Source organism: Thalassophryne amazonica, chromosome 15 (genome assembly GCF_902500255.1).
Source record: "Thalassophryne amazonica chromosome 15, fThaAma1.1, whole genome shotgun sequence".
NCBI classification, from domain to species: Eukaryota; Metazoa; Chordata; class Actinopteri; order Batrachoidiformes; family Batrachoididae; genus Thalassophryne; species Thalassophryne amazonica.
The window spans coordinates 57,930,281-57,953,902 of NC_047117.1; the positions used below are offsets into that span (position 1 = coordinate 57,930,281).

General features: G+C 40.9%; 1 protein-coding gene across 4 annotated transcripts in view; it reads left to right on the top strand.

The window, feature by feature from the left end:
• Window positions 1–18,686, top strand: part of LOC117526753 (E3 ubiquitin-protein ligase SMURF2-like) — a 224,811-nt gene extending 206,125 nt beyond the window's left edge. For all 4 annotated transcript variants that reach the window (XM_034188831.1, XM_034188830.1, XM_034188833.1 and 1 more), the window contains 5 exons: window positions 9,061–9,198; window positions 9,454–9,574; window positions 12,292–12,493; window positions 15,192–15,267; window positions 15,394–18,686. In XM_034188831.1, the coding sequence (XP_034044722.1) occupies window positions 9,061–9,198; window positions 9,454–9,574; window positions 12,292–12,493; window positions 15,192–15,267; window positions 15,394–15,493 (637 nt within the window). In that variant the 3' untranslated portion in view covers window positions 15,494–18,686. The remainder of the gene's footprint in view (window positions 1–9,060; window positions 9,199–9,453; window positions 9,575–12,291; window positions 12,494–15,191; window positions 15,268–15,393) is intronic.
• Window positions 18,687–23,622: the final 4,936 nt, after the last annotated feature.

Genomic DNA, 23,622 nt, shown 5'->3' on the forward strand with positions numbered 1-23,622 from the left:
TGTTTATAAATGTAACTTTTAAATTCATTCTAGCATTTTTCTAACATTTCAATTCTCTCTAAATATTTTACTTGTCGAAATTAATATTATTTTAAGTAGTATTAGTAGTTGTAGTAAAAAAAAGGCTTCAAAACTGGACCTTTAATCTAGGGGTGTTGTGAGGGGGGCACATCCCTCCCCCACGCCCCCATTCCATCTGGATTCGCCCCTACTTTGGCATTTGAGCACAAAGAATGGATAACATTTATTTATGCAGAAAACGTGACCAGATTTACAGGTAAGAAAGTTTTATTGTGTTTTCACATCATGTGGTCCTCAGAAAGAGAGTTTAGGTGCATTTGAGTGGAAAATAAAATAGTGTTAGTTGTTGACGCGTCGCGGAGGATCAGCTGTTTTAACGTGCAGATACGGAGCGGCTCAGCTCAGCTCTAAATAAAGGAGGAAAAAAAGTATAAAAATGTCTTTGTAAAGCTCAGTGCAGGTGTGCTGATCACCGTGCTTTAAGAGGTGACGACGAGTCGAGCAGCTGCAAAAAAACGCGGATGATAAGCTCACAGCTCGCTGAAAGTGGGCAGTTCAGTCGAACCCCGACCTCCTGCCCACAGACCAAGTTTAATGCTGCTGTCGACCCACAATGAAAAATAATAGTAACGCACAGTGACTTGAAGAAGTAACTTTAATCTGATTACTGATTTGGAAAGATTAACTCGTTACTAAAAAAAGTGGTCAGATTAGAGTAACGCGTTACTAAGTAACCGGCATCACTGCTCGATTCATAGGTTGAGCAGTATATACACTGAACAAAAATAGAAACGCAACACTTTTTGTTTTTGCTCCCATTCTTCTTGAGCCTAACTCAATGATCTGAATTGATCTGAACATTTTCTAGCTACACAAAAGATCTGCTTCTCTCAAATATTGTTCACAAATCTGAATCTGTTAGTAAGCACTTCTCCTTTGCTGAGATGATCCATCCCACCTCACTGGTGTGACATATCAAGATGCTGATTAGACAGCATGAATATTGCATGGGTGTGCCTTAAGGTGCCCTGACATTTGCATGACTTTGATTTGCGCACTTGCATGCACATCGTCGTGACGATCCCACCCGCTGTGTTCCCAGCTGGACGCCGCACTTTGTACCACTGGCTGCCATGCGCTGTGCGCTGGACACTGCATATATAAAATAATTATTTTGTAGTGGATTAATTATTTTCTGTCAGAGTTGGCTGTTGAAAACAGCTCTAATCGCTTCCGGACACACAGAGGAGGAGCACACCAGCTGCTGCTTTTCTCACGCACACGTGCTTAATGGGGTGGAGAACATATTTGGAATCGTCTAAAAAGGTAATTATTTGTAATGTTTGTATTGTAATGGCTTGGTAAACAGTTGCTTGTTCATCCCTTCTTGTGTGCAGCTGTAAAAGTATGTTTATGATAGATTTAACATCTCATTATAATCACTGAGACAAGCTGCACAGTGATGCAGTGTGCTGACACAATCTCTCACACTGACACAAAGATTTTTTTTTAAATTGTTTGCGTAATGTACATGTAATTAATGCGTGGAGATTTTGATCATTTCAAAATTTTCTTTGTGCACTTGCACGAAGCTGCGCACAGTTTACACCAGTTTACAACGACTTTGAGATGAGTTTACTCTCGTGCACAGCAGAGTGCATGCAAGTGCACAGATCAAAGTCATCCAAGTGTCAGGGGGCCTTTAGGCTGGCCATAATAAAAGGCCACTCTGAAATGCTGGTGAGAATGCTGGCCATGCAAGAACTTTGATGTTTTCAGCTTCCAGGAATTGTGTACAGATCCATGCAACATGGGGCCGTGCATCATCATGCTGCAACATGAGGTGATGGTCATGGATGAATGTTTTCAGCCTGTCGGAGTTCCGTTAGACTGTTTCATTAATGTTAAAATTGAACCAGCGTTTTCTGAATAAGAGCATGTAAACGCACAAACTCCCGCGTTTTTGACAAAACAATGACACTCATTAAAGCAAATTACTTTGGTACGAAAAAGATTTAACATTTATTTTATCTACTGTCTGGCTAAGCAGGAGGAACAACATAAACTAATCCGTGTACTGTAAGTCCACGTGCTTTTATTGCCGCCACTAAAAAAAAAAAAAATAAAAAAAAACAGTGCACAGAGCATCTTACCTTTGCTGTGATGATCTGAGACATGTCTTGTGATGATCTTGTTCACGGACCTCGCAAAGATGTCCGGATACTGAATATCAGGGACATATTCATATAACAGCAGCTCCAAAAAACATCTGGAAAAAATATGGGTCCTGAAGACCAGTCCACACAGTATTCATCATATACCTATCCTTCGCTGACTTTGCCACAAAAAAGGATTTCGCTCTTAAGTTGCAGAATTTTGGAATGTTCGGTTGCTGTAAACATTTTATTTCTTTCAGCCATTTTCCATTTAACATGGAAGTATAGCGTCTCAGGGCATGGTTTGATGAAGTCTGTGCCTACCCTCTATACACACAGGTCTATGTACCAGTTGCCTGTAAAGCGGAAGCAGTTATAATTATTATGGCGCCACCTGCCGTCACTTAATATGAACATCGGAACTCAGCAGGTGTTTTTTTTTTTTGAGAATGGTTGTATCATACTGAAATTGTCATCTGGAGGTGAGAAAAAATATTAGCCATGTAGTCTTTCTTAGACCGTATCAATACACACACATTTGACCAATCAGTTCTCTCGTTTTCCTTTTTTCCCCTTGTGTTAAACCATATCTCTATTTTAGTTCAATTGTTTCTTCATTCTAGTTAATTGTTGCCTTTGATTTTAAGTTGTTCCCGTTATTGCTGTTGAAACGTGGCCAGCTCCCACGTTGTGAACCATGTGATGATATTGGTGGCTCTTGCCTCTTGCTTGCCTCTACTGGTGGTTGGCTCTCACTGCGGTATTATATCACTTCCTGTTCCGGAGCACAGCGGTGTTTTGCTGTGTCTGTATCTGTTAGCTGTTTAACCTGCGTAGTTAGATTGATCTAGATAACTAGATAACGATTTATTTCACAGTGTAATCTTCACGTGCCTTAACTAAAGCACTCCCTCTGCTGAATCACCTCTAAATTATTTACACATTATTCACTTTGTGTGTTTTTAGGAATCCGCTAGCTTAGCGCATCTACTAGCTCTTAGCCGGTTTAGCATGGCCGCTTCTCCTGTCTCTCCCGCATTTTTCTGCTCTGGGTGTGAAATATTTAGTTATTCCTCGGCCTCCTTTAGCAGTAACGGTACTTGTAATAAGTGTAGCTTATTCGTAGCTTTGGAGGCCAGGCTGGGCGAATTGGAGATTCGGCTCTGCACCTTGGAAAATCCTACAGCTAGCCAGCTAGCTGTAGTTGGTGCGGACCAAGGCAGCTTAGCCGCCGTTAGCTGTCCCCCAGCAGATCCCGAGCAGCCGGGAAAGCAGGCCGGCTGGGTGACTGTGAGGAGGAAGCGTAGTTCTAAACAGAAGGCCCCTGTACACTACCAACCTGTTCACATTTCTAACCGTTTTTCCCCACTCGGCGACACACCCGCCGAGGATCAAACTCTGGTTATTGGCGACTCTGTTTTGAGAAATGTGAAGTTAGCAACACCAGCAACTATAGTCAGTTGTCTTCCGGGGGCCAGAGCAGGCGACATTGAAGGAAATTTGAAACTGCTGGCTAAGGCTAAGCATAAATTTGGTAAGATTGTAATTCACGTCGGCAGTAATGACACCCGGTTACACCAATCGGAGGTCACTAAAATTAACATTGAATTGGTGTGTAACTTTGCAAAAACAATGTCGGACTCTGTAGTTTTCTCTGGGCCCCTCCCCAATCGGACCAGGAGTGACATGTTTAGCAGCATGTTCTCCTTGAATTGCTGGCTGTCTGAGTGGTGTCCAAAAAATGAGGTGGGCTTCATAGATAATTGGCAAAGCTTCTGGGGAAAACCTGGTCTTGTTAGGAGAGACGGCATCCATCCCACTTTGGATGGAGCAGCTCTCATTTCTAGAAATCTGGCCAATTTTCTTAAATCCTCCAAACCGTGACTATCCAGGGTTGGGACCAGGAAGCAGAGTTGTAGTCTTACACACCTCTCTGCAGCTTCTCTCCCCCTGCCATCCCCCCAGTCCCCCATCCCCGTAGAGACGGTGCCTGCTCCCAGACCACCAACAACCAGTAAAAATCTATTTAAGCATAAAAATTCAAAAAGAAAAAATAATAGAAGTCCCTGTTAGTAAATGATATAATAATTGATCAACATATTGATTTATTCTGCCTTACAGAAACCTGGTTACAGCAGGATGAATATGTTAGTTTAAATGAGTCAACACCCTCGAGTCACATTAACTGTCAGAATGCTCGTAGTACAGGCCGAGGCGGAGGATTAGCAGCAATCTTCCACTCCAGCTTATTAATTGATCAAAAACCCAGACAGAGCTTTAATTCATTTGAAAGCTTGACTCTTAGTCTTGTCCATCCAAATTGGAAGTCCCAAAAACCAGTTTTATTTGTTGTTATCTATCGTCCACCTGGTCGTTACTGTGAGTTTCTCTGTGAATTTTCAGACCTTTTGTCTGACTTAGTGCTTAGCTCAGATAAGATAATTATAGTGGACGATTTTAACATCCACATAAATGCTGAGAATGACAGCCTCCACACTGCATTTAATCTATTGTTAGACTCAATTGGCTTCGCTCAAAATGTAAATGAGTCCACCCACCACTTTAACCATACTTTAGATCTTGTTCTGACTTACGGTATGGAAATTGAAGACCTAACAGTATTCCCTGAAAACCCCCTTCTGTCTGATCATTTCTTAATAACATTTACTTTAATGGACTACCCAGCAGTGGGGAATAAGTTTCATTACAGTAGAAGTCTTTCGGAAAGCGCTGTAACTAGGTTTAAGGATATGATTCCTTCTTTATGTTCTCCAGTGCCATATACCAACACAGTGCAGAGTAGCTACCTAAACTCTGTGAGTGAGAGAGATTATCTCGTCAATAGTTTTACATCCTCATTGAGCACAACTTTGTATGCTGTAGCTCCTCTGAAAAAGAGAGCTTTAAATCAGAAGTGCCTGACTCCGTGGTATAACTCACAAACTCGCAGCTTAAAGCAGATAACCCATAAGTTGGAGAGGAAATGGCGTCTCACTAATTTAGAAGATCTTCACTTAGCCTGGAAAAAGAGTCTGTTGCTCTATAAAAAAGCCCTCCGTAAAGCTAGGACATCTTACTACTCATCACTAATTGAAGAAAATAAGAACACCCCAGGTTTCTTTTAAGCACTGTAGCCAGGCTGACAAAGAGTCAGAGCTCTATTGAGCCGAGTATTCCTTTAACTTTAACTAGTAATGACTTCATGACTTTCTTTGCTAATAAAATTTTAACTATTAGAGAAAAAATTACTCATAACCATGCCAAAGACATATCGTTCTCTTTGGCTGCTTTCAGTGATGCCGGTATTTGGTTAGACTCTTTCTCTCCGATTGTTTTGTCTGAGTTATTTTCATTAGTTACTTCCTCCAAACCATCAACATGTCTATTAGACCCCATTCCTACCAGGCTGCTCAAGGAAGCCCTACCATTAATTAATGCTTCAATCTTAAATATGATCAATCTATCTTTATTAGTTGGCTATGTACCACAGGCTTTTAAGGTGGCAGTAATTAAACCATTACTTACAAAGCCATCACTTGACCCAGCTATCTTAGCTAATTATAGGCCAATCTCCAACCTTCCTTTTCTCTCAAAAATTCTTGAAAGGGTAGTTGTAAAACAGCTAACTGATCATCTGCAGAGGAATGGTCTATTTGAAGAGTTTCAGTCAGGGTTTAGAATTCATCATAGTACAGAAACAGCATTAGTGAAGGTTACAAATGATCTTATGGCCTCAGACAGTGGACTCATCTCTGTACTTGTTCTGTTAGACCTTAGTTCTGCTTTTGATACTGTTAACCATAAAATGTTATTACAGAGATTAGAGCATGCTATAGGTATTAAAAGCACTGCGCTGCAGTGGTTTGAATCATATTTATCTAATAGATTACAATTTGTTCATGTAAATGGGGAATATTCTTCACAGACTAAGGTTAATTATGGAGTTCCACAAGGTTCTGTGCTAGGACCAATTTTATTAACTTTATACATGCTTCCCTTATGCAGTATTATTAGACAGCATTGCTTAAATTTTCACTGTTACGCAGATGATACCCAGCTTTATCTATCCATGAAGCCAGAGGACACACACCAATTAGCTAAACTGCAGGATTGTCTTACAGACATAAAGACATGGATGACCTCTAATTTCCTGCTTTTAAACTCAGATAAAACTGAAGTTATTGTACTTGGCCCCACAAATCTTAGTAACATGGTGTCTAACCAGATCCCTACTCTGGATGGCATTACCCTGACCTCTAGTAATACTGTGAGAAATCTTGGAGTCATTTTTGATCAGGATATGTCATTCAATGCGCATATTAAACAAATATGTAGGACTGCTTTTTTCCATTTGCGCAATATCTCTAAAATTAGAAAGGTCTTGTCTCAAGTGATGCTGAAAAACTAATTCATGCATTTATTTCCTCTAGGCTGGACTACTGTAATTCATTATTATCTGGTTGTCCTAAAAGTTCCCTGAAAAGCCTTCAGTTAATTCAAAATGCTGCAGCTAGAGTACTGACAGGGACTAGAAGGAGAGAGCATATCTCACCCATATTGGCTTCCTGTTAATTCTAGAATAGAATTTAAAATTCTTCTTCTTACTTATAAGGTTTTGAATAATCATGTCCCATCTTATCTTAGGGACCTCATAGTACCATATCACCCCAATAGAGCGCTTCGCTGTGACTGCATGCTTACTTCTAGTTCCTAGGGTTTGTAAGAGTAGAATGGGAGGCAGAGCCTTCAGCTTTCAGGCTACTCTCCTCTGGAACCAGCTCCCAATTCGGATCAGGGAGACAGACACCCTCTCTACTTTTAAGATTAGGCTTAAAACTTTCCTTTTTGCTAAAGCTTATAGTTAGGGCTGGATCAGGTAACCCTGAACCATCCCTTAGTTATGCTGCTATAGACTTAGACTGCTGGGGGGTTCCCATGATGCACTGTGTGTTTCTTTCCCTTTTTTGCCCTGTATGCACCACTCTGCATTTAATCATTAGTGATTGATCTCTGCTCCCCTCCACAGCATGTCTTTTTCCTGATTCTTTCCCTCAGCCCCAACCAGTCCCAGCAGAAGACTGCCCCTCCCTGAGCCTGGTTCTGCTGGAGGTTTCTTCCTGTTAAAAGGGAGTTTTTCCTTCCCACTGTCGCCAAGTGCTTGCTCACAGGGGGTTGTTTTGACCGTTGGGGTTTTTCCATAATTATTTTATGGCTTTGCCTTGCAATATAAAGCGCCTTGGGGCAACTGTTTGTTGTGATTTGGAGCTATATAAATAAAATTGATTTGATTTTGATTTGATTATATTCAGTTAAGCCGTGGTTCCACCAAATAATAAGCCATGAATAATGAGCCACACATAGATGTGTCAGTGATTATTTGAAGAATGATCTACATTTTAAGCTATCACGTATCCTCTACTAAGGCACCTCTACGTGCCTCTCTGTACCTCACATGTGCCAGGTATCAGCCTCTAGCAAGCCATGACCGACCTGTCATTTGAGCCCCATCCAGCCTCATTCAAGATGTTGTCACACAGCCTGGCCAGTGTGCGCCATGCACCAGGCTGCTTTTCACCTTTGTTCCAGAGTCATTAAATGCACCAGACCAGCTGGAACCGAACCACAGGTTCCTGGACAGTCGCCTCTGCGCTTCGTCTCGCTGGCTTTATTTCTTCTGCGGATTTACAGTCATTTTGACACCATAATCCACCTTTTAACTTTGTGTTCGTCCTTTATTGTTATTAATTGTTCTTTTGCATGCTCGCTTTCTGCGTAAATGTTCATCTTGAGTGCGAGTCATTGCATCAGAGCGCAGACTCAGCGGAGCTCATCTGATCCATTATAACAAGATGTTAAATCTATCATAAACATACTTTTACAGCTGCTTATAAAGAAGGAATGAACATGCAACTGTTTTACCAAGCTATTACAATAAAAACATTACAAATGCTTACCTTTTAAGATGTTCCAAATACGTTCTCCACCTCAGCGCACGAGAGAGAGGAAAAAAAATGGGTCCAGATGAAACAGTCCTGTGTGATTCCAAAAGTGATTAGAGGTGTTTTCAACTGCCAAGCTGTGACAGAAAATGATTAATCCGCTACAAAATAATTATTTTATGTACAGCACACAAAGCAGGTGGGATTATAGTGCACAAGAGGGCTCAGCCTGTCCAAAATAGCCTGTCCTGTCCTCGTAGCCGCCAGGTGCTCGGATAATGGGCTTTTCTGTCTCTAAGAGCCTCTCTGAGCCACTATTCTCCCACAATTGTTGAATAACTGGACTCGTACCAAAAAAACATGCTACATGGCTCATTATTCATCCTTCATTATTCGGTGGGTCCAGGGCTTCAATCTCTAAATGAATGAAAAGCTGCTGGTTTAACAACTTATGTAATTAATTAATTAATTAATTAATTAATTAATAAATAAATATCTCTGCAAGTTAATAAATTACTTTAAATCCAAAAATCATAAATGGCAGATGACAAGTTGCTGCAAATCATTTTTTGAAACAAGCACCCTTGATATGCTTTGAATATGTTGTTGTGCCATCAGATGGCTAAACGTGCCTTCTTCATCCTTCTGGGAACACTTAAATTAATAAAGTTTCCTCAGCTGCTGCACATCTGCTGGAAACACACAAACACAGTTTTAAAAGCACCTATGAATTGTACATGTGTAGCACGCATGGTTAGCAGGCGATAAAATGTAGTCAACTAAGCTGGTGGGTTTGTTCTTACTTGTTGCTGTTTTTGTCTGTTGTTTTGATCTATATTTCCGTCTTGAGTGCAGGCGGAGTACTGCATAGTGTCTTTGTGCCTCTGTTCTGATGATGACTCCTGGTTTTATTTATTACTTGACCTTCTGTCTACCCTGTTCAGGGACAATGACATCACCGGTGTGCTGGATCACACTTTCTGTGTAGAGCACAATGCCTATGGAGAAATCATCCAGCATGAGCTCAAACCCAACGGCAAATGCATCCCAGTCACAGAGGATACCAAGAAGGAATATGTCAGGTAAGCACGCAGGTCTTTGATGCTGCAGGCGCAGAAACCACATTTGCAATGGGACTGGGGGAATTAAAACAGCTTTCAGCAGTATAACTGACAGATGTATCTGCTATGATTTCTTTTTTCATTATCATATAGGTTTTGCTGTGATAGTCTGTCACATGAATTCATTAATTATAAAAGCTGCTTGTTGAGTCATGGTCAGTCTGTCCAGTGTTTGATAAGCTGACTGTAGGAATCCTTCCTGTCACTTTTTGTTAGGTTGTATGTAAACTGGCGTTTCCTCCACGGCATTGAGGCTCAGTTTCTGGCTCTACAGAAAGGCTTTAATGAGGTTATTCCTCAGCACCTCCTCAAAGCTTTTGACGAGAAGGAACTGGAGGTACAGATATCCAGCTTCATCATACATTTACAAATCCATGCATGTTACAGCCACGCTGACGTCTGGCACTCAGGAGGGCACAATTACAACTATTATATTTAAAGGATCTCGCTGATATTACAATGTGTTTATAAAGGACAAAACTCAAAGAACCAGTCCAAGACATAAAATCTCCACTTGTTTGCATGCTAAAAGTATGTTTTGTTGTCAGAACTTACACCGCAGGCACAACCTTTGTGTAGTTAATTAAACCCTCACAAACTCAATTTTCAGGGGTATACATGCGTCACATCATCCATCTATTTGTCCAAGAGTGTTGTAAGCAGAAATCCACCTAAGCTGGTTTGTGGATTCCAATGAAACGTCACACAGTGGTAGCACAATGTACAAGGAAACTAATACCATTACAGTGTCTTTAAGGGCAAATAATTTGACTTTTTTTTATACATCGTATTTGTCAGTTGCGCGTATGACCAGACTTGTTGGACTCTTCAGAACAAAGATTAATCCAGTTAGTTCAGCTGTTTCATCACAAAAGATTTTCACCCACTGAGATATAAATACAGCGCATCCGGAAAGTATTCACTGCACTTCACTTCTTCCACATTTTGTTATTCCAGCGTTATGCCAAAATGAAGTAAATTCATGGAGTAAATCTTTCCCCCTCAAAATTGTACTCGGAACACCCCATAATGACAACATGAAAAAAATATTTTTTTGCAAATTCATTAACAATAAAACCTAAGGATTCATAATAAGTATTCACACCCTTTGCTCAATACTGTGTTGTTGCACCTTTGGCAGCAATTACAGCCTCAAGACTTCTTGAATATGATGCCACAAGCTTGGTGCACCTGTCTTTGGCAGTTTTGCCCATTACTATTTACAGCACCTCTCAAGCTCCATCGGGTTGAATGGGGAGTGTCAGTGCACAGCCATTTTCAGATCTCTCCAGAGATGTTCAATTGAATTCAGGTCTGGGCTCTGGCTGGGCCACTCAAGGGCATTCACAGAGTTGTCCTGAAGCCACTCCTTTGTGTGCTTCAAGTCATTGTCCTGCTGAATGATGAACCGTTGCCCCAGTCTTAGGTCAAGAGCGCTCTGGAGTAGGTTTTTATCAAGGATGTCTCTGTACATAGCTGCATTCATCTTTCCCTCAATCCCGATGAGTCTCCCAGTTCCTGCTGCTGAAGAACATCCCCACAGCATGATGCTGCCACCACCATGCTTCACTGTAGGGACGGTGCCTGGTTTACTCCAAACATGACACCTGGCATTCACGCCAAAGAGTGCAGTCTTTGTCTCATCAGAATTTTGTTTCTCATGGTCTGAGAGTCTTTCAGGTGCCTTTTGGCAAACTCCAGGTGGGCTGCCATGCGCCTTTTACTAAGGAGTGGCTTCCGTCTCGCCACTCTACCATACAGGCCTGATTGATGCATTGCTGTTGAGGTGGTTGTCCTTATGGGAGGTTCTCCTCTCTCCACAGAGGAATGCTGGAGCTCTAACAGAGTGACCATCAGGTTCTTGGTCACCTCTGTACCCTTCCCTAGATTTGTGCCTCGGGACAATCCTGTCTCAGAGGTTGACTTCATGCTTGGTTTGTGCTCTGACATGCACTGTCAGCTGTAAGACCTTGTATGTAGACAAGTGTGTGTCTTTTCAAATTATGTCCAATCAACTGAATTTACCCCAGGTGAACTCCAGTTAAGCTGTAGAAACATCTCAAGGATGATCAGTGGAAACAAGATGCACCTGAGCTCAATTTTGAGCTTCATGGCAAAGGCTGTGAATAGTTATGTACCTGTGATTTCTTAGTTTTTTATTTTTAATACATTTGCAAGAGTCTCAAATGTTTTTCACTTTGTCATTGTGCGTTATTGTGTGTAGAATTCTGAGGGGGGAAAATGAATTTCATCCATTTTGGAATAAGACGAACATAACAAAAGATGGGAAAAGTGAATTGGTGTGAATACTTTTCAGATGCATCGTGTGTGTGTGTAACTCTGAATTCAAGCCACAGTTCACAGTGAAGACAGTGAAGCATGGTGGTGCAAGCATCATGATATGGGCATGTTTCTCCTACTATGGTGTTGGGCCTATATATCGCATACCAGGTATCATGGATCAGTTTGGATATGTCAAAATACTTGAAGAGGTCATGTTGCCTTATGCTGAAGAGGACATGCCCTTGAAATGGGTGTTTCAACAAGACAATGACCCCAAGCACACTAGTAAACAAGCAAAATCTTGGTTCCAAACCAACAAAATTAATAACTCGCAGATGTGAAGAAATCATGAAAAACTGTGGTTATACAACTAAATACTAGTTTAGTGATTCACAGGATTGCTAAAAAAGCAGTTTGAACATAATAGTTTTGAGTTTGTAGCGTCAACAGCAGATGCTACTATTATTGTGAACACCCCCTTTTCTACTTTTTTTTACTAATAGCCCAATTTCATAGCCTAAAGAGTGTGCATATCATGAATGCTTGGTCTTGTTGGATTTGTGAGAATCTACTGAATCTACTGGTACCTTGTTTCCCATGTAACAATAAGAAAATACTCAAAACCTGGATTAATCTTTTTAGTCACATAGCACTGCTATTATTCTGAACACCACTGTATGTCATTTGACAGCATTCAGTTGTTCCTGATTTACTGCCGGCTTCAAAATAAATTCTATTGGTTCCAATTTCTCTCTGATCCTCTACCATCAGCTGATCGTATGTGGCCTCGGAAAAATCGACATCTCTGATTGGAAATCCAACACCCGTCTGAAGCACTGCACCCCTGAGAGCAACATTGTCAAGTGGTTTTGGAAAGCTGTGGAATCCTTCGATGAGGAGCGAAGGGCCCGACTCCTGCAGTTTGTTACTGGATCATCCAGGGTGCCACTACAAGGCTTTAAGGCTTTACAGGGTACATATCTGTATGTGATAGTGTTTTAAATTCTTCTACCACACTAAAACTTAATTCCTAACCAGTGCATCTACAGAGAGCCAAAATCCTGCCCCTTGATTGTTTTAGCTTCTGTTCTTTTAGGCTTTCTTGTTTTGGTTTTTTTGTCTGAAAGGCTGAAACGAGTATTTTGACTCACTGCACTGGATTGTTTGACTTTTCGTACTTTATCAGTTGAACAAAATTACCAATCAACAGATAAATCTTGATACTTTGAGATATAGCATGTTATTCAGTAATATTAAGAAATTGTTTAATATGATCTTACATGTTTGTAACATTATTGTCTGTCCAGCAGTAGTAACTCAGAGGGACATGTTTTTGGTAAAGTGCAGCAGGCTGAGGTCATCAAAAACATCTTTGGGAGTTTTCACACCAGAGCTGTTTTGTCAGGTTGAATCGAACTCTGGCGTCATTCACCTTTTGCCAGGATTTGTTTGGGCACATATAGAAATGGCAGTCATAGTCAGATTTGTCATTGTGGTTCGGCTCCAGACAACCTCCGGTGGGTTTGGGTTTGAATAAACTTCTAAACCTGTAGAATTCATCTGCCTTGGTGATTGTTCCTTAACTCTTCAAGAAAATTGGTTAACACTGAGGTGTTCTTGTTCTCTTCTTTTATTATTTTTTAACAGATTCAAAAGAGATAGCACTTTAATGACCACGTGATACTGGAGTAGGAAGCACCTTGTTTTCTTTTTTTTTGGTAGCCATCCATTTTTCACAAGTACGAGGTCTATTAGAAAAGTATCCGACCTTATTATTTTTTTCAAAAACCATATGGATTTGAATCACGTGTGATTGCGTCAGACAAGCTTGAACCCTCATGCGCATGTGTGAGTTTTTCCACGCCTGTCGGTTGCGTCATTCGCCTGTGAGCAGGCTTTGAGTGAGGAGTGGTCCAGCCCCCTCGGCGGATTTTCATTGTCAGGAAATGGCAGAATGATTTGGGCTTTTTTTCCATCAGAATTTTTTCAGAAACTGTTAGAGACTGGCAGCTGGAAACCATTCGAAAAATTTATATGGCTTTCGGTGAAAATTTTACGGGCTTCACAGAGAATAAGGACTGTTACTACAGCTTTAAGGACGGCTTTAAGGATGCTCGGCGCGCTGCGCTCCGTGCCGCCATCGAGAGCCACAAACCACCGGATCATTTCTAAACGGATGGTTCTGTGGAGCCAGGACCGTCGTGTGCACTTTCTCTGGTTATCACAAGAGCTGGACATCAACCATTTTCTGGCAGATTTCACTTTTAACAAGAGATTTTGTCATGGAAAGCCGCGACGCGCGAAGCCTCCGCTCCTCTTTCCATGACAAAAACTCCTGTAACAGTGGAATGTGCCGTTCATTTCCAAACTGAACCCTGTGTTTTATCCGGGACGTCGTCTGACTAGCACAGGAATTGTGAAAAGATGTGGCATCAGCACTTTTTCGGCACATTGAGACAGACGTGGAGGAATTCCGTGCATCGCGGCGGTGCCGCATGGCGCAAAGCAACGCTGTGATGAAGCCTCACGGGACATGTTCTGGCATGTCCAGGCACATCCACAATTTCTCAGATAATCACTCGATGGAAAAACCACCGACAGCTGTCTGAACGCCATCTCAAAGCCGTCCTGTGAGACCAAAACGGAGGTGGTTTTGTCTCGCTCCAGTAGCGAATCCATCGTGACACGCGAAGCCTCCGCTCGGCTTTCCATGACAAAATCTCTTGTTAAAAGTGAAATCTGCCGGAAAATGGTTGATGTCCAGCTCTTGTGATAACCAGAGAAAGTGCACACGACGGTCCCGGCTCCACAGAGCCATCCGTTTAGAAATGATCCGGTGGTTTGTGGCTCTCGATGGCGGCACGGAGCGCGGCGCGCCGAGCATCCTTAAAGCCATCCTTAAAGCTGTAGTAACAGTCGTTATTCTCTGTGAAGCCCGTAAAATTTTCACCGAAAGCCAGATAAATTTTTCGAATGGTTTCCAGCTGCCAGTCTCTAACAGTTTCTGAAAAAATTCTGATGGAAAAAAAGCCCAAATCATTCCACCATTTCCTGACAATGAAAATCCGCCGAGGGGGTGGACCACTCCTCACTCAAAGCCTGCTCACAGGCGAATGATGCAACCGACAGGTGTGGAAAAACTCACACATGCGCACGAGGGTTCAAGCTTGTCTGACGCAATCACACGTGATTCAAATCCATATGGTTTTTGAAAAAAATAATAAGGTCTGATACTTTTCTAATAGACCTCGTACAATAGATGGTATTTTTGCAGCTGCCAGTACTGTTGAATACAGTAATTGTAATAACCATCTATTTTAGCTATGTTTGATGCCTGAGAAAACTGAATGGGTTTGGAGCTTCAAGAAGTTAAGACATTGTCAGAATAAATTTATCGCCATCCTTCCACATGGTACTGATGATTTACAGTGACTCTGACAAGACGAGACTGTATGCACTTGGACAGCACATACAATGTTCATATGTCCATCAACAGACAGGAGTTTTAAAATTAGGTAAAGTTAGGTAGGTGTTTGGCTTCAGTTTCCTTCATGTTATTCTTGGGTATTTCCCGTTTTCTGAAGCCTGGCTCCGGTGGAACTCTGTCTCTTTGATATTAGCGGCAATGTTGGAAAATTAAGTATACGTTTTTGTTTGTGTTTTGACTGCAGGAGCTGCTGGACCCAGACTCTTCACCATTCACCAGATCGACGCCAACACCAACAATCTTCCCAAAGCCCACACCTGGTGCGTCATGCACGCCTGCATGGAGACACACACACACACACACACACACACACAAATCCTCATTCAAATGTAGATTGGCAATACTTTTAATTTGTTTTAATTCATTGAGTCTGCTTGTCTTTCCAGTTTCAATCGGATTGACATTCCACCCTACGAGAGCTACGACAAGCTGTACGACAAGCTGCTGACTGCTATCGAAGAGACGTGTGGCTTTGCGGTGGAATGAGCGACGCACTGAGTTCGTGTTTGCGTCTGACTATGTTGAGAGCAAGACTCTGGTGGACTGTTTGCAGTCAGTGTCTCGTGCAGACGCACTCAGTCTGTATGTCTTCTGCCGTCCTGCAGTCTTCCTCTTCTCTCACTGCTTTCTTCACTTACCGGTGTCATGCTCTGTTCATGCTGCTAAACAATCATCCCTGTTTTTTGGTTTGTTTGTATGTGGGAATTGGGGGGGGGGGGGGGGGGGTGTTGTTGTTGTAGTAGTGGTTGGTGTGACTAAAGGTAAATCCTGAGAACGTGAGTGTTGGCAGCTGCAGCATTCATCATGTTGTCAGAACGGAGAAACCCTGAAAGATGCTCTGTGGCACTTTCACTTAAAATCTGATCAACTGATGAAGCAGATTATCAGCCATCAAGCTCACAGCCCTTTAAAATGAGCCAGTCACAGGTTTAAACTGCGGGGTCATCATCATGCTACTGAATCTTTAACAGGTCTGTTTTACGTATAGCCACATCTTGCCCTCAGTAGCCATTTTGACCTCGACCGATGCGCCTCTGGGCCATCTGCAGATTGATCTTATAGTGCCAGAGATTCATCCTACCTCAGTGCAACGCTTTGTTATGCGCAACCAATTCAGTTGAAAGTACAGAGATTACCCTGTTTGTTTGTTTGTTTTTTTTCTTTTGAGATCATGGCCAGTGTACTCAGTGATAAACCATAAATTTTGTAAAGTGATGCTGCATGATGCTCTATTTTAGTGCCAGCAGTCATTTTGAAATTGACTCTTGACATCCCTGCTGTCCAGACGGGTGCAGCTGTAGGTCTGGCGTTTTGTGGCAATTCTGAGTTACTGTTTGGTAATGAGAGGCAGTCTGTGTTGAAAAAGCAACTATGATTTTTGTATTGTTTTCCACTCCACAAATGCAACATCTACTTGTGAACACGTGTTTCTGCAAGCAAGTGTATAAAAAATTTGTACGACACCAAGACATTTAGTCGATGCACAGATCAACTTCCACCAGAAGTGGATCACAGCTGATGGAATCTCTGTTTGAACTCCGCTCGTCTGACATGTCTCTCATAGAGCACAGGTGGTGACCAAGTGGTTAGTGCGCTTGGTTTCAGTATGGTAGGTTCCCGGTTCAAACCCCACTCTTGCCACATTTCTTCATGTGATGGTCAGGAAGGGCATCCGGTGTAAAAAATTGGGCTAAATCAACATGCAGATCTACCTTGGATCTGCTGTGGCGGCTCAGAGTGAAAAACAAGGGAGCAGCCGAAGGGACGATCTATCTTCGTTAACCCCCCCCCACCACCACCACCACCCCGCTTCTCCCCGGTCACTTTAGAGCACTTTAGAGACTGAGTGATGACAGGAGTTCTTTCTTCATGATAGATTAAAATTTATTGTTTCAATTACAGCTAATTTAGAAATACGTATACAAAGTAAAAAGTATCTACACACCTGTAATTTTTGAGTATATATATGTACAAATGCATAGATACTTTGTCTTTTATTGCCTGTTCTTTCTGTTCAAGATAAATGCAAGCATGTTGTTGTCTGTCAAAGACCTCTTGGCATTCTCAGGTGAAGTTGTCTTTTGTTTATAATCTTACGTTACTAGGCTGGTATGTGAATAGTGAAAAACCTTTAATGGAGGCTTGATAAGAGTCTCTATCTTTTATGAGAGATTTTGTCACTTTTTTTTAAAAATATGTCTTATTTAAAGGCAAGAGCGGCCACTCCAAGCCAACAAACACAGCAGATTAAAACTTCTTCAGGTGTGCATGAGCAGTGTGAACACAATGTGTGCGTGTGCGTGTGTGTGTGTGTGTTCGCACGCATGCGCGTGTGTGGTCTTTACTAAAGCTGGAGGCTGAGCGCTGCTGAACTTGGTGCTACGCAGTGAAAATGTTCAACCAAATGAAACGTCCCCGATAACCTTGTAGGAATGGATGCTCAGTAGATACTTATTGTCTTTCATAATATTACTATTGTCGGAAAAATAAATATATTGGGACCACCATGAGACAGTAATAATGGTTGGACAGCATTTTCTTGATTTATCTTTAAAACCTTGACTTGGAGTTAGAACAGAAATGCATTAAAATCCTTTTTGCACACCTTATGCATATTTGAATTCCAACTTATAATCAGACACTTCCTTACATTTACCACATAGTTAATGGACTGTGTTTTTTTTTTAGTATAGTTACACATATAGATATGCACATCCTTGATATGCACATACATGTTTGTTCAGGACTCTATGCTCCCTATTTCATCTTCATTACAAGTGTTTTGAAGGTTGAGTGCTTCCACAAAAAGAGATCACAAACTCATTTTCTTACCTCTCCCCATTTAAAGAGCCAAAGTGGTGTGTCTGACAGTTTTGCATACTTTAACCTTTTTATCCCCCACACTTGAAAGCCTGTGATGTCGGGTGGTCTGAATGATTAATATTAAACACTCAGGACCTGATTTACTAAAGGTTTGTTTGTAACGTGTAAACACCACTGCGTTCACAAACACGCCTGCATGTTGATTCAGTAACTGTGCAGTGAGTGTTTGTTAAATTAGCAAAATAAGGCGTATTATCAATTTAGTATGTTTATCTTTCTGAATATGCAATTTGGGGTTTATCCACATGAAAACATGGGAGGGAATGTACAAATAGGTGTGGTTTGTACATGCGGCATGATTTATCAAGGTCACAAGTAAATTTAGCAGTTGCTGATTGCATTTTGCAACTCCTTATTCAGTCAGGCCCTCAGTCTTCGGAAATGATGTCATTAAGTGTTTTGATCTCGACTGCAGGCTTTAATGTTCATATTTGACTTCTCATTTCATTTGTTGCTTCAAAAGACCTGTGAACACATAACTCTTCAACTCCCAGCATCTGCAATTACATAAAATGTCTTTCTGTGCACATTCTTTGAGCATCAGTGACATTTGAGTATAGTGTAAAGCAAAAGATTTTTTTTAAATTGCAACATATTTTCATTTTCTATCAGTTTTTGTATTTATTATTACATTATATGTGTTCAAAGTTTGTCACATCAGCTGCTTTGTGAGCTTGTAACTGACACCTGTACATACGGACAATAAAGAAGTAAAGTAATAACTTCTTGTACCCTTGCAGAAAGCTGAGCAATAAAACTATGCTGTTTGGTCATCACAGCATTATGTTTTATACAACTGCATGCATCTTTTTGTTTATTTTCTCCTGCATGTTGATGTAGAAGAATTGAAAAGTTTAGCTTAAATTATTAACTTTGTGCTTGCCACAAGGCAATCACAAAGCTACTAATGTATTTCTTTTATGAAAATTAAAAGTAAAACTTCATGGCAAACATGCTAGGAAGCAGCAGGTTGTGATGGAGAGCCTTTCGTTGTTGAACTCGGCAGAAATGTTTAGAAAGATTTGTGAAAATTTTACAAAATGCCAGAGTGCTTTCACCTTATAAAATCTCCTTTATTCAATTTATTTTATTTGTATAGAGCTACATCACAACAATGTTGCCTCAAGGTGCTTCACACAAGTAAGGTCTAACTGGGCGTCATGGTGACTTTGTGGTTAGCACTGTTGCCTCTCAGCAAGAAAGAAGGTCATGGGATCGATTTCCACTTTTAGCCTTACTGTGTGGAGCTTGCATGTTCTCCCCGTGTTTGCGTGGGTTTCCTCCGGGTGCTTTGGTTTCCTCCCATATTTATAGTGAGGCAGAGAAGTGAGCCCCGAGCACGCTCTTGCTTCTGATGTCAAGCTCCAGACCTCGCTGTGTGTGACCCGCTCCGGGGAAAGTGAAATGAGGAGATTGACTGGGGCGGTACACCTGTCAAATGGTAACGTAGGTGTCAAACTCAGGGAGGACAGAAACCTCCCCCTGGAGATAGGGTTGCCACCTTTCAGAAATGAAAACAAAGGACACCCACCACGGCTCCTCAGGGCCACCTCCACCACCCAAGGAGTTGTATATTTAATTTTGAAAAAAGCATTTAGTCATACTTAAAGCTTTATTTAATTTTGAAAAAAGCATTTAGTCATACTTAAAGCTTTTAGTGCTGTAACACGAAACTTAATGATAAACTGTGCAGTCACTGAAATGTGCAATAATGAGCATAAATATTAAGGAAAACAGTCATTTTAATCTTTAAAGTGAGGTCATTTTTACTTTAAGAGGAAATAAAAAATAAAAATCCTTGTTTGCCTTGTACCCATTGCTACTAACGCTGTCAAGCCAGTGGTTTGACTCTTCCCACCCTCGTCTGTACATTTGCAAATGTTTTTGCTTCTTTGGATGTGGTGGAGTTTCGGGTGCAGACGTGCCAGGCAACCAGGCAGCCCGTGACAGGACCAGAAAAGTGGACACACAGAGATGCACACGTGAAAGTCTGAGTTCTATCCTCTATACCTTGCGTTGGGTCCTCGCTACAGGACCCGACGCAAGGTACAGAGATGACATTGGCAGCCCTTAATATTTCTTGTTTTATTTTTATACATTATTCAGTTTTGATGAGTGTGTGTGGGACATGTATGAAAATACGGAACAATTTATGTCCCGTATTGACTCAATTCATCAATTAACTGTCAATTCTATAGTTTAAGGGACAGGTGGCAACCCTACCTGGAGACTCTGATAAAGTTAGATATTCACAGATTCAAAGTTCACGACTCAATAAATAAATGTAGAAAAACAAATACTAGTTTTTAACCTCAGGAAGGTAGACAATCACCTACAACCTTATTTTTACCCATATGAGCCGTCCTCCGGGCTGAAAAAATAACACTGATCTGAACGAGCAAGCGGCTGAGAAACAAAAGCATAGGGACTGTCTACAAAGTGCAAAAACGAAATGAGACACCAGAAAAATATTAATTAAATTCAATGGCATAAGATGTGTCAGCAAATTCACTGAACACATCAGTGGTCTTCTGCTGGTTATACTACAGCACTCAGTTTAAAAAAACGCCTTTTTGAAAAATTTAAGGGAGTTTTTCATTGTTTCAATTTTCCTGATGGTTACACTACAGCATTCAGTCTTGAAAAATGTTTGTATGGGAATATCAGACCAAGGTGTTGACAGTACAGACCGAGCATGGTATTTTTTATTTATTATTATTAGTTTTTTTTTTTTTTTTGTTCTGCTTTAATTTTGTGTATCAGTGAAAGAACACTTAACACTATGTATAGAATTTTATGCAGTGAAAGTAAATATGCATATAAATGAGCGCGGTAGCATAGGAGTAGGAGGGACCCAATCACAGGTTTGAGCCAATCAAAAGCGGTCATTGTAAAGCGCTCTCAGCCAATGAAATAGAGGAACTGACTGCAGTGTCCGCCCCATGGTCCGCCCAAACTCGGAAGGCGGGACCCAACACGGTGTGGTGCGCATGCGCAGAAGAGGTTTGTGTCCGACTCGGAGAAGAAGAAGACAGGTAGCTCTCAGTTTACATAACAGACTTAAGCTAAAGTCTGGTGGGATCTTCTTCAATTACTTCTACGACTATCTTAAGAATACAGGATTACTGCACAGGGTATGAGTCTGCTACCTATTTTTTTTTCTCATCTTATTTTGGAGATGTTAGCCTCCTGATTTACACTCCAGTCCATTTGTTGGCGGCAATGCTACTTATAAGCTGGTTGCCAACCGCCAATAAACGCGAAGAAGAAGAAGGAGCACTTCGGCTGCGTACTTTAGCAGGATGGTGCTAAAAAGTAGCTCGTAAAGCTGCCAAAACTGTTTATGACCACTTACTGAACAGAGGATCGACGACGTGAGTACATGTTTTAATTAAAAGTCACGAGGTGGCGAACTGCCGTGAACGCACGGAGGCAAATCTGTTTAAAAAGAGGGTCAAGCATAGACATCCCATGGGTTAAGGCTTCCTGGGCTCATTAGGGCCACCTGCCGGCGGAAATTGTTTTAGGAACGTCAGGATAAAATCTGAAATGCTACGTAAACGCCTCAAGAAGGTTCAAAATTTGGATTTCAGTTTAATCTGACTTAAATCTGAATTAAACCGAAAGCCTGAAAAGGGCTGGAATTAAGGTTTTTTTTTCATAGTTGATTAATCAAACAGTTATTGTCTCGATTAGTCGACTAGTTGTTATAACCATAAAGTGGTGAAAAATATTGATAACTTTTCCAGATTTCAGGATGACTCCTTCAGTTGTTTTGTTTTGTCCACAGCCCAGCGATTCAGTTTACTTACAGAAAACAGTAAATCAACTCATAAAATAAACCAGAAAAAGTCACATTTAAGAAGCTGAAATAAGAAGTGAAGTGCCTTTGGCTGCACCTTTGTTTTTAGGGTCACCAGAGCAGATCCGAGGTGGATCTGTATGTTGATTTGGCACACGTTTTACGCTGGATGCCCTTCATCACAAAACTCCACATTACATTTGCCCTGTTGAGATATCCCATAATCCTTTGCGCTCCAGAGTGTTGCTGTGGTCTAAACAACATAAAGAATTCACATGACAACAATTGCAAGTGAACATTATACTACCAAAATGTACATTTTTATGCTTTTCATCACATTAATAAGAGGCTGCATGCGTGGGACCCTGAAAAATTGCTAAACCAAATATTCCAAAATAATCTGTGTCTGCTATGTTTAATCTGCATGGAATTTAATAAATGCAAACAAAATTTCACACACATGTATTACTCTTGAACAAAGAGGACAGTGTTGTAAAGGACAATAAGCAGGACATTAAAGAGAAAACTTCACTTTCCCTTAGAATGAAATGAACAGGAAGCGATCGCAGCTCACAGCAAATCCCATTGAAAATAATGGAGAAACAACAATGGTTACTAACATTTTCAAAGCTGTTTGGTTGCCAGATTTTCTTCAAATTTTAATAAAATATTCCCAGACTATTCAGAACAACAAATCTGAAGTTTGAGGCCTGTAGGCCAAGTAGTTTCTGAGGTATGGCCAATTTAGTGTGCATGGGGTCTGCTGTTTTTTAGGCAAAAATTATGGCCGTCATTTTCAGAGCTATGTTCAAGGTAGAATATCTCAGCAAATAATGGACTTGGAGGCCTGAAATTTTCTGTGGCAGTTGTCATGGACACCCAGACTTGGACTGTAGTCAAACAACAGACATTGACACTAAACTGTGAAGTTTATGTATGCTCAAAGTATGGAAAATATTACATTGACTATTGCGCGTATCCATGTTTGAGACACTGAAGCATACCATTACACTCAAAGAAGCCTTTCCATTTCTTGGCTCCTTAATGCCAGCTATACTGGCTATGAAATATGTAAAGTTGGCATATCTGTGGTAAACATTTATTGTGGGAGAAACCTCTGAAATCTGAAAAAAGCATTTTGTGGTCGAATTTTATTAGAAGAAAAGCTCACGTGGGCAGTAAATAAAACTCTTCAAACTGATTCCATTTTGAAGGAATTGATATCTACTTTATGTGTTATAAATATGGCATTTTTTATGAAGCTCCTTCTGGTTAATTTAAGCATCCAATTATGGCTAATTTGTTCTCTCGCACATGTATTTCTAGTGCTGAAATGACAATTTCATTTTAATTGTGTGCACACACTGCATTCATATGATTCATGGCACACCCCAGAATGCTGTAGTGTTCAGAATAATAGTAGTGCTATGTGACTAAAAAGATTAATCCAGGTTTTGAGTATATTTCTTATTGTTACATGGGAAACAAGGTACCAGTAGATTCTCACAAATCCAACAAGACCAAGCTTTCATGATATGCACACTCTTAAGGCTATGAAATTGGGCTATTAGTAAAAAAAAAAAAAAGTAGAAAAGGGGGTATTCACAATAATAGTAGCATCTATTGTTGATGCTACAAACTCAAAACTATGTTCAAACTGCTTTATTAGCAATCCTGTGAATCACTAAACTAGTATTTAGCTATATAACCACAGTTTTTCATGATTTCTTCACATCTGCGAGGCATTAATTTTGTTGGTTTGGAACCAAGATTTTGCTCGTTTACTAGTGTGCTTGGGGTCATTGTCTTGTTGAAATACCCATTTCAAGGGCATGTCCTCTTCAGCATAAGGCAACATGACCTCTTCAAGTATTTTGACATATCCAAACTGATCCATGATACCTGGTATGCGATATATAGGCCCAGCACC